Below are 12,318 nucleotides of genomic sequence, written 5' to 3'. Positions count from 1 at the left end.
TTAACCAAATTTCAGACAGAAGATGCACATGCACCTTCCCTTTGAAAACTGCAGTCCTTCATCCAATTTAGCATGGGTAGAAATTTTATGGAAAACAATGCATGTAGATCTGAAGATGCAATCTATATTCATTATTTTCTGATCCTGCCTAAACCCCACCCCAGAAACACTCCCTAAATGTGGCTAAAAGCATTTATACAAACAATTGCATCCCCAGCCTCAATGGGGTCTCCTAAATCAGTGACCAACTAAAGAAAAGAAATAAATGTATCAACAAACCCTGGAATGCCATGCAGGCTTCTAGCTGGATTGAAGGAGAGTAATGTTCAGATTTTACCAAATACATGGCTTTGAAAATTGCATGATTCATGACTTGGCTGGTTGTAGGGTTTGATGATCTTTATCGGGATTACACGGCTTGTGACCAGTCACCACAGCAGGGTTGAGCTGAATATACAGAGAGGGAGAAGAAAACTGAGGTAAAACCCTTTGCAGCTGTGCAAGGAGGCTCATATTGCCTAAAAAGCAGAAGGCAGCTGCTGGGGAAAAATCATAAATGAAAAATCCTGCTTCGCCCCACAAGTGTGAAAAGTGCAGCCAGACACTCTACTCATTAAACAAGCCATGAGTTGGGCTGTTGACTTTGTAGGAATGAATGGGTCTCCCTTTATCTCCTGCCTCTTCGGGCTCCCATCTCACTCACATCTGGCAGTGGTGCCCATGAGCCTTCATTTGCAACCATCCAAGAATTTTTGCTAGTTTTTATCCCCTCTCTTATCCTATCGAGCCCAGTCATTGTACTGTAGTGACAAGTCCTTCCACTATAGGCCACAGATTATGGCTCCTTCTGGATCCAGTATGCCCGTCTGACCATTACAGTGATCATCACTGTGCAATGCCTGGATCCCCTGCTCCTCTGGGGCTGTGAGTGCTGCCCCCACTTTTAACCTAATGTGATACTATTCTTTACCATGTAATCTGCTTAGAATGGTAACACTAAATAAGTGGAATATGAACAATTTGGAAAGAAGTGCCATAACATTTTTGACTATTTTATAAACTGTTTTCATCAAGAAACATGAAATTGTACAGGATCCAGGGCTCAGTGCTGTACACTGCCATGTGGAAGAACCTGGTTTCAAGTTGCGACTCCGGGTTGGATGGAGCTCAGGCTGCTGCAGAGGTAGTATTCACAGTCCTCTGGAGGAAGAATGTCACTGTCATCATCCAGTGGAAATAGCTAGTGGTTGGACTTAGGAACTACGATTTCAGGGTTCTGGAAAAGGTCCTGCAGTGTACTCTCCAGCTAAGGACTGTCCCTGCAATAAACGTGGGATAAAACAGGGGAAAAGATCCCTAGGCTCTTGGTGCCAGATCCTACCCCTGTTCCGACTGAGCTGGAGGCCCAAAGGAACAGGAGGAAATTACTGAGACAAAAAAAGTCTTCTGAAACTTGAAATTTCTGGTTCAGAATAAACTTTCTCAAATGAGGTGTCTGCCATTCTTTCAGACCCCCAGTCAAATAATGTTGAATAAGTGTCTGCTGCATGGTCAGGTACATGTTAGGGTAGCCCAGTGTACTCTGTTGTGAAGCAAGACTACCTATGCGAGAGAGACTCCAAAAAGGCCTTTACCCGATTCATACATTGATGAGTTTATGTGATGCATTTGTCAAGACTACAACAGTGAAGTTGGGGCAAGGCCAGTGACAGTGCCATACCAAAAACCTGGATTTGATTCCAAGTCTGGCATCTGCTGCTCAGAGATGCTGGGAGGCTGGTATACATGCCCTACAGGCTTAGGGGAAGGAGTCTCAGTCATCGCTCAACAGTTACAAATAACAGTCAGACTCGGGGTGCATACACCCAAGGCTCCAGAGGGAGTCCCGGTCTGTGACTCTTGGCTGAGGAGTGGCACTGTAGCAGCTGGCCAAGGTAGGATGGGGTGAAGGATTAAAAGTTAAAATAATGTGGAATCTCCCCACCCAAATAGTTACAAATGAAGACACTGTAACTCAGGGGAGATTGGTTCTGATGGAACTGGAAGCCCAAAAATGCAGGAGAAAACTGTAGGTATAAATAATTTTAAAAAGTAAAGGTAAAATCTGATAAAATATACAAAGCCAAATGCAACAGCACTAAACCCCCTGCAGACTGCAACCATACGAAATCACAAGCAAACACACAAGCAAACATCACCCATGGCAAACACATGGGTGATGCCATGGCTTTGTCAGCAGAAGATCAATTTGCCTGTTTTCTCAATAAGCAGAGTATGGTGGTCCTCCACTTCTCAAAAGAAACAGACATACAATGTATACTAAAATTACTTTATTACAGTTGATTTTTTTTTTTAATGTTTCCTTTGCTATGATACAAAGGATACTTACAAACAAAATATTACATAGGACCTCAATTTCTTCTCTTTATTTTCGGACAACTTGGTAACAGCTTTAAATGCACAATCTATACAATTAATACAGGTTATATAGGAGCTATAATGTATGTTGAACCAGAATACTGACAATATACTGTACATTATAAACCTTACCAATTAGCATTTGAGGATTTTCTATCCCAAAAAAAAAACAAACCCCCAAACATTTCAAACTGCACACCTGCAGATTCAGCACTGCCAGCCGCTGCAGACAGGAAGCGCACTCATGGAGCATGCAAGCTTCATTGCTGTAATCTCAGTCAATGTGCCATAGTGAATAGAATCTGGCTGTATCTGTACCATTTTAAGTATGGCTAGATTCTCACTCGTTTTACTATCTTCTCTTACGATGAGCAAAGGTCCTGTTCACAAAGGATTTTTTTTAACACAAAGATTGGTTCAATCCTTGGTGAATAGTACCCTAAACATGTTGCTGATCACGTCTATAGAAAGGCAGAATTTGTATAGCGGGAATTAATGTCCAACAAGGATCATAATGAGATGGTGTTATTAGAGGGCAGTAAAGCCACACATACAGAAAAATTTACTTATGTAAATTTCATTTCTTGGTTTATATAGGTAAGCATGCAGGTAAAGAAATGGATTTTAAGGAACTCCATCAGGTCCTGCATGCATTAGGCACAGTGTGGTCAAAACAATTTCACATCACCATGAAACAATCCATTTCTGGTTTTCTAACTCTCTGCTAAATGTTCTTAGTCTTGCGTTTTATCTCCCATTTCCAAGGATGACAAAATCAAAATGCATTAATGAGTCTCAAACCAAGAAATAGGCTGAAATGCCAAGATGAAGGTGAATTACACAGGCAGCACTGCTAATATGACTACATATGTCTCTATATAAAACTCCGCCTAATGTCTATACAGACAAGGCCAGTAGCTGTGCAGTGAATTTGCAAGTTGTAAACTAAAGGCCTTTCATGTAAGAAACTGCAGACTCTCTCATCAGAATATTATTTTTGCATTGTTGAACTTTGCTTTACAACCTTACCACAGACTCTCAACATTATAGTGTGCACCTCCACGCTTTATTTCCAGTTTGTTTCACACAAGGTGTGCAATTGATTTACACTGCTATTAGAGTGACACCAAGCATGCATTTACGCTCTTCACAAGTGACTGACATTACCTCAGGTACACACACTTAGCGAATGCTTTTCTATCCAGCACCAACTGACAATGTTCTTGGTGTATTCATACTGCCCACTGACTGATACTGTTCCAGCTGTCCCTTTAACAAGTACCCTTCTTGTTAACTGATCCCACTCCAAACTTACACTGAATCTGCTATAGGTTGATGCTGCCTGCAGCTGTGCAACAGCAGCTCCTGTTGATGAAACACTAACAAGCTGTATTTTTTTTTTTTTTATTGGGGGCAGAAAAAGAAACCAGTTGACAAAATGCTCTATTGTCAGTTTAACAGCAACCTCACATCCCTCCCTCTAGCATCTGCACAGGAGCTGCAAATGCAACAAAATAAAGAAGGGGATTGGGAGAAACTTCCAGAAAAAACAGGCATGACTAAAGATAGCAAGTTAAAATTCCTTGTAACATCTGCAAGTGGAAGTTAAAATAATTAATCAAACATGCTGGAAAATTAGAAGGGTAAGAAAAGGAAAAAATTAATATTAGAGTTAAAAATATACATAGCTTGGCTGGTTTGCTTTATTTTAACCAGTCAAGCACTTGTACATTCAGGATTCGCTTAAAACAGTGGGACAACTTTTAAAAATGTGTTAATAGTTATGTTAGAAATCTTGTCTGTAAAATATACAATATAGACATTTCTTTGCTGTCTCGCCCCATTCTTATTAACTCACATTCTACCAGTCTGCTTCATACACTAGGAACGTTACAGCATGGAAACCTAGAAAGGTTTACCTTAAAAACATTTTCAATGTGTTAATTGTCTTCTGAGAAATACATAAATAGGAAGTTTTATTCTTTTTTTTATTTTTTAGCAATGCATGTTAATAAAAAAGGATTTACAATTTCTCTAGTTGATATATCTGTTTTTTCTGTTTTATATGCACTATATTTTAGCTTTAAGGTTTATTATTCATTTCTTCCCCTTGTTTTGTGGTGGATGGCAAAGAAGCATCACTGGGTAAGTACTAAGGGAGGAGCAGGAGACAGGCAAAATCACAAGTATGGGCAGATTTTTCTCAGCCAAATGTCAAACTTCAACAGCTAATCCTGGTCCTGGCCATGCAGGCTTCAATTTTAAAATTAATTCTTTTAGTAAAGTTTCTTATTGTAGCATGATTTTAGGTTGCTGGCCTGGAACTAGCTTCTGGCCAAACACACAATCCATAAAGGAAGTTTAATAAAAAGAGATTTGATGTCAGTGATTAAAAGCTGTTGGGGATAAGGGTGGTCCTGGGCACTGCCATGCAGAAATGCTGTAGAGACAGTATTCACAACACCTAGGGGCAGAGAGTCCCTGTCATTACACAATGCTGACATCTTGTGGCTTGATCCCATGATTGCAGGATCCCAGAATGAGGCCTGCTATGTGTGCCCTGGCTGAGAACCATCACTGCGAGCTGGGAGGGAAGGCTCAAGGTGCCAGATCTCAGCACCGATTCCGATTGAGATGGAAGCCCAAAAGTAGGAGGAAAATTGCAGTATACAAAGCAAAAAATGAATGCAAAGCCTGTCTGTTTTAGTGTCCAATGGACTGCGGCAGGAAGAGTGGAAGTGTGTATCTGCATGCATCTGTATTCATTTATAGCCAAGTAAATGTTTCACTAATTCATGTAAAAATGTATGCTCTGATTATAGAGTCAAGCCTACCTCCCACCTAACATGAAATAAAAGGGAGTGGTCCTTCTGAGAAAGGCCTCAAATTCTGTGTATACGCCATTGGTTTGTGCTGTAAAAGTCTGCTTCATTCACGTATGATGGCTGTCAGGACATTTACAGTGCTATAAAGGAGGACATACTGATTTTTGTTTGGTTTCATATGTAAAGACATGCACGTCATGACCTGGAATGATGCAGAGTGCGCTGTGAGAATCCCAGAGAGTCAACATAATTGCAACAGCAATTCACCACAACTGGTATGACATTAGGGGGACCTCAATGAATGCTGCCTAAACTCCATGCCCAGTTCTTTACCCACATGCCATTCATATGTGAAACATTTCCACATATCCGTTTGCTCTGTTCTCAGTATGTGTGTGTGGGGGGACAAACAGAAGAAAGCTATGTAATGATGGAATGCCTCCGACCTGCATTCCATGGCTGGATGTTGGCACGAAGAGAATGGCGATGGTGAACTGAGCCATGTTAAGGCAGCAAGAACATAGTTCAGATTATTAAAGTGCACTATTTCTCTGCTCCTAAGTGGTAGCTTAGGATAACAGTAGGCTCCTCCAACCAGCTCCTCTCTACGTTGGCACATCTACAAATTTTAGCACAAAATATAATTAAAAAACAAAAACAAATGAAGTCGGTTTTGTAGAACAAAATATTTACAGCTAAGAATATTCTATTCAAGCAGTTGGGTGTGATTTGTCAGTTCAAAGATAGGGTGGGGAGCAGCTGCTCCAATAGTGCCTGGGGAAGTTCCCTGCAAATTTTCAAACTGGAGAAAAGGTCTGCTTATTTATGCTCTTAGGCAGGGCAAGATGAATTTGATTAGTTGTTTTCAGAATGTGAAAACTCTTACTGATAATGAATGCATTTTAATGTAAAGGACTGAGGACCATACTTTGTTCAAGCTACTTCAGAGGAACTGAGGTGGGTTAAAATGCTTTGTCTCTGGCATGAAATAGTGTGTGGCATGTGTATGCAATGCCCTAGCTTTCTTGGATGAAGGAAACCTCTCCAGACTGCCTCAATACCTGCACTTGGAGAATATCCAGTGTCTTTTAGGCCCTTCTGTCTGATTACATTTAGCATAATGACTGTGTCTCGTGCAGCCTGAATGGCTATAAATAGGCTACATGATACACTGAAAGCTTGCGAGTCCATCAGTGGTCTCTTATGACTTGCCAGGTTCATCAAGTCCCTACTTAACACCTCACACTATTTCATGAGTTCCTAAAATATATAAAATCTATGCCCAAGATTTTTAAATGGGAAAGAGAAGCAGCAAAGGGATGCTGTGTGTGTGCAAAGCATTCCTACCAGCTGTTGAGTATTGTCTGATTTATGCAGGTGCCTTTAATGGCATCTCCCCCCTCCTCTGATCTGTGTACAGCTGGCTCTACCTGGGGAAGGTAGAGGAGAAACTAAATTAAATTTAGAACATGTGAAATATTTTGGCTGATTTGCTGAGCTAGAACTGCATGCATTCTCAATGCACACTCAATGCCAGAAACATAGTTAACTCTAGTAGTGTTAAGTCAGAATCTGTAGTGATGCATATGGTTAATAAAGAACTGTGCACTGAGAATTCATACAATGTTTGTGATTCGTTAGAGACCAAACTCTGCTACATATGTTTATTTCTAGCTACTGTGCATTGCACTTTTTCACTAACACTTTTCATTGACATAAGTGTATAAACAAAAGTACGCAAGCAGCATAAGCTTTCTTATCACACACACACACTACAGCTCCCCCACCTCAGCTTCTCTTAACCTGAACCCTGCCTTCTGCCCTTGTCATTTCCCTATCTGGCCTGACACCTGCCATATGTCCTTAAACATATGCTGACAGATGTTCATACTGCACCCAGATCCCCTTCTATGTTAGGCAACAACACTGTCCACTGCAACGGCCACACACACATTCTGAGTTATAGGTCTAACAGTTCTCCATTCATGAGTTTTGTATTTATCCTTAAAAACATGCTTAAAAGGTTGCCCCGATTTCCCCCTCTATGCACGCTCACCAGCAGTTGCCAATTCATCTTTTTCATATGGTTTTAGCATTCTTTTAGCTCATTCATTCACATCACTGCTGCAAAACAGTAAACCCTAGAAATGTAGGAAAATGGAATGCAGTAACTTTAGAAGTATGCACTCAGCAAAGTGCATATATCTGTGTCAGGGGAGTAAGCAATAAGAGAGGTAGCTGGCTCAACAACTCTAGCCCCCTATCAAAAAACCATGAGCAGAGGCTTTACCAAAGGGCATCAAAGAGCAGAAAGCCAGCTCCCATCATCATAACTCTCTGAAAGATGTTTCATGCATGGTCTGTCAACTAAAGTCTACGCACATAAGCTAAGAATGGGGCACACCTCCTGTGTATACGTTAGCCCTGCACATATCTAAAGACAGCACAGCAGTCAGTGGCAGAATACAAGATTTATTCCCACAGCTGAATGGCACATAATTCAAAAGAGGTGGAACTTCAAGTAATTTCCAAGGCTCAGTGTACATTGTGGGAATAAACTATATTGGACCAATGACCATTTTCTTTACAGCACCTTGGACATGGGCCCATTGGGCCTGATCCTGAAGAAAACATATGAGAATTAGATGCAGTGAGAGCGAAGCATCCAGAATACCCTGCTGGGCTTTCCTCACACAGGACAATTTCTCTCAGAAGATTCACTGCAGCTGGTTTCTTTTCTGCTTTCTTGCTGCATACTTTGCTATGTGGCCTAGAACTTTTACTAAATATTATGCCCAGTCATGTGCCAAATTAAACAATTACTCCTAATTTAAATAGAAAACAAAAACCCTTGTAAATCTGTTTCACATTGTATACAGGAAATCAGGCACGTAAGGTGTGCCAATCTGGAAATAAATTGCAAAATGCAAAATACTAGAATACAAATTATTAAAGCACTTTCCTGAGCAGCTTTTATTAGTGTTAAACATTATTAATGCACACAGCTGCAATTTCTAGTAATGGTAACAAATATTAGCACCAGTACAAATACTCACCAACTATTGTTGAAGTACCACCAGAGCTAATATTTTGCATTCTACTATTACATCCAGAATTTTGTGTAAATAAAAAATGTTGCACCACAAGAAAGGGCCAAATGGCTTCTCCTGAGGCTGAACCTGTGGGGCAGGAACAACAGCCCTGAGTGATAGTGGGGGCAGCAGAAAACAGAAGTTTGCATAAAAAGAGATGATGACAGGGGATGGGAAACTGCAGGCAAAAGTTACAATAAGTGCCACGCTCAAAAACATAAACAAACACATTAAAAATGGGCTGTAGCTGAATGCAGTTTTAAATGACCACTAATTGAACTCACTTTTCCTAATATCTTGGGTACATATAAGACATCCTGAAGCAGGTGGTGTCCCTTCAGCAGAGTAAGGCAGCCTTATCTCCATGCCCCATATTGTAGCACGTGCCATGTTTGTGCACTGGAAAGGTGCACATATACCTCAGCTGAATGCAGGCACGGAGATGCTTTTACAGGTGTGCTTTCAAAGTTCTGAACTCTCTACCCTGACATCAATGGTCTGAAAAATGTCCAAGAGCTCACTTGCAAATTAAATGAAAATTAGAACCTGGAAAGAAATTGTTCCCATGGAAAACCAGGAACACCTATTCGTGCACTCTCCTGCAAAATTATGAAGGGCTCCACACTGCACTAATCTTTCCATTTCCCACCTGAGCTTACATTACTGGCACTGACCTCATCCAGCAGCACAAGCTCCCTGGATTTATTCCCCCGTAGACACTTGATTTACTGAACTCCTCACGTTTGGCAGTACCATCTCTTTGGATGGGTGTCACCTGCAACTAATCACATAGTCTGGACATGTGGCAAACGTGAAAGACCCCAAGCTTTTCATGCAGTGATATGACGGGTTAGGCTGCAGCAGTATGACTGGATGGCAACTAGACTATTTAAAAAAAAAAAATGGTTATAATGTAGAAATAATGAAGGGGTGTGCAGTGAAATGTGAGCATAGAATCTTGCAGAATACTGCCAGCAACAAGAGACTCGGATGTTTCATTTGAAGTTTTCAGGAATGGCATATGTAGAACTCTGAGAGTGATTTTGGTGCTTGGCTAAGTTGAGATGTTACAGTATTGGCGATGCAAGGGAAACAAATATTACTCCCACACCTATCCTGCACCTGAAAGGTTTATACAGCCAGTTCCAGCATTTCTCACCTGTTTCTCATTCTGCATCTTGGATTGCCTTCCCACTGCCTGGTCCTCATTCAGTTTGTACTGGTCAGTTCTTGATTAAATGAGGAACAGTAATGAGGAAGCAAAGCCAAGCAATACAGCCTGGATATGCATTTCATTAAGCAAGGCCACTCCTAGCTTGTCCTCCCCTCCTGCTCCCTCCTACTCCAAGGTCACAATTTAAGTAGGAGCTGGGAGAGAAGGAAGAGGGTTTGTGGAGGGGAGCAGAGTCACCTAGCTAACACTTCTGAGTCTCCTCGGGCTGCCACACGTGGCACTGGGAGTCAGTGACTGCTCACTATTCTCCTAATATTCACTTTTACATCTGTTGGGGGAGGAAGGAACCCAGTTTAGCATGACACAGTTCTCAGAGGCTTTCCAAGAAAACCCATCCAAGAAATTCTGTACACATGGCAAACAATGTTACAGATCCAATAATCAACCCCCAACACATCTTCAGACATCTCAGTAAATATAAAACGAATGCCTGAGAGAATGAATAGGATGCACCATGTGCATGTGAGAAGCTCTCTCACTGCAGTACCAATACAAGGAGGTTGCTGTGTCGATGGTCAACATAGGCAGTTTCTGCTGGCACACAGCTCCAGTGGAATTGCCACCCTCACTTTTGTTGTTGGTTTATGTGTAAGACATGTGTGAACCATTGGATATTTGTGAAGTAACACTTGTGCTCCTGCTCATGCCCTGCTCTGTCCGTCCCCCGGAAGCTGTCCGCCTCAGCGCCTGGGGGCTGTTGCGGGCCACCATAGCACTACCACGAGGTACCCCTTGCATGGGCCCTGAGGGATGACCCCATGGCTGGGGACCACCTTGCATAGGATGGCCCCATGCTTGTGGTGGGCCACCCATGGGATGACCCCAGTGAGGTCCTGGACCCCCAGTAGGATTGTGAGACCAACCAGAAGCTCCCGGGTAGCTGTGGCTGAACGCCTCAGGGGAGAGATTACAAAGGATCATATTACTAAAACCTAGCCTCATGCTTTCTGAATCAAATGCTTCAATTTCACGGGCTTGCCGCTCCAGCAGGCTTCGTATCCGTTCAGTGCGCTCGCTCTGTAACGTCAGCATCTCTTCTTCAATCTAGGATAGAAACAAAAAGGTAAATGATGCAGGCAGGAGGCCGCTAAAAATGACATGGTTTTTAAAGGCCTAATTTTGAAGTGATCTTGGAAAAGCTACACACTGCAATACTGGCGTTTAAATTATTTACCTCTTGTACCGTAATGTGTGCTGAGTCTCAAAACCTTTCACAAGCTCAAACTGTCAGCACTAGGACAGAGTCCAGGGCTTCTTTTTACCTGCAGACTATGCTCCAAGTTTCAAAACAAAACTATGCATGTTCTTTCACTTTTAACCTTGCTGCATCCGCACCTGCTTCTTTTTTGAGTGCTTGTTTAATTGAAAATAATGTGCAGAGATTTGAAAATTTGAACTACTTGTATTATTTTCCCCTCCTAATCTAACCCTCCTGGAGCACCTTTTCTTTTTTTTTTTTAATTTTTTTTTTATGCATTTTAAAAAATACAACAAATCATAAAATACAGATACATTATAATGTTTATAATGAATTATTGAAATAACATAAAACTTTATCTGTATCATCTGGAAATATGGGGAGAGTAAATACAAATAAGCAGTTAAAGGAAAAAAGGAACACTAGGATCCTATATATCATTGTAATAAAGAGGCACATCTGGTTAACATTCTGACCTCCTAGCCCATTGCTGTGGTCCCTGGGGCATGTGAGTCCAGGAACACCCGGAGTTGGGAAACTTCAAAAAAGACATATTTATGATTTAAATACAAAATTTCACATTTGCAAGGAAATTTAAGTAGGAATTTGGCCCCTATATTTTCCACTTCTGATTTCATTCCGAGGAATTTCTTTCTCCTTTCTTGAGTTGTTCTAGCCAAGTCCGGGTACATCCAGATTTTTTCTTCATGGAAAGTTACCAAACGATGTTGCAGAAATAAATGTAAGACTGCATCGTGGTCTGATGAAAATGAGAAAGACACATAGTGTTGATCTTGAAGATATCACAGTTTCCAGCGCAGTCTCTATTATTTCAGTCAGATTTAAAGATACCTCCGCTGGGTTATTTCCAGTAGGAATGTCCAAATTGGATCTTGAGGGAAGGTAATAAGCTTTAGAAATCACTGGTAATGCTTGCTAAGGCATTTTCAAGATCTGAATTAGATATTCCCTAAACATATCCTTTAGAGATATCATTTTCATCTGTGGAAAATTGAGAACTCGAAGATTTAGGTATTTTAGAGAGTTTTCAATATTTTCCCATTTATTATATCAGTTCTTACAAATTTTTGTTGCCATGCTTCTAAATTTGCAGTCCGAGCTTCCAACATTTCCAACTTGGTATAACTTGTAGATATAGAACTTTCTAAATTAGAGAAGCGCTGTTGAGTCTCCAAAGTTATTTGAGCCAAATTTACTATTACATTTTCTAGCGATTTAATTGCAGTCCAAAGAGAGCCTAAGGTAATCTCTGCTGGATTCGGAGATGAAATTAAACTCTCCACATGCTTGGGCTCTATTTCTCCCCCCACAGCCTGGGTTCCACTTCTCAGCCTCTCCGATATCACACCAATAGATCCATCAGAGTCTCTGGATGTCATAGGGTAAGTAGGTCTCATCTGAATAGAACTCACATTCTTCTCCAATAATGCACCAATTATAGTTTCAGACGAACCTTCTGTTTCTCTGGGTCCTGCAGAAATCAAATGTTGAGGCGGAGAGGGAGTGCTTGGAGTGCTGGGGCTTAACGAT

General features: G+C 41.2%; 1 protein-coding gene across 1 annotated transcript in view; it reads right to left on the bottom strand.

Moving 5' to 3' along the window:
- Window positions 1–2,315: 2,315 nt before the first annotated feature.
- The window catches only part of TAOK1 (TAO kinase 1), a 422,716-nt gene continuing 412,713 nt past the window's right edge, over window positions 2,316–12,318 (bottom strand). Inside the window, exon 20 of the mRNA XM_029611182.1 lies at window positions 2,316–10,613. Within this exon, the coding sequence (XP_029467042.1) occupies window positions 10,152–10,613 (462 nt within the window). The 3' untranslated portion in view covers window positions 2,316–10,151. The remainder of the gene's footprint in view (window positions 10,614–12,318) is intronic.

This window comes from Rhinatrema bivittatum, chromosome 8 (assembly GCF_901001135.1).
Source record: "Rhinatrema bivittatum chromosome 8, aRhiBiv1.1, whole genome shotgun sequence".
NCBI classification, from domain to species: domain Eukaryota; kingdom Metazoa; phylum Chordata; class Amphibia; order Gymnophiona; family Rhinatrematidae; genus Rhinatrema; species Rhinatrema bivittatum.
This window is presented reverse-complemented; position numbering and strand designations above follow the sequence as displayed.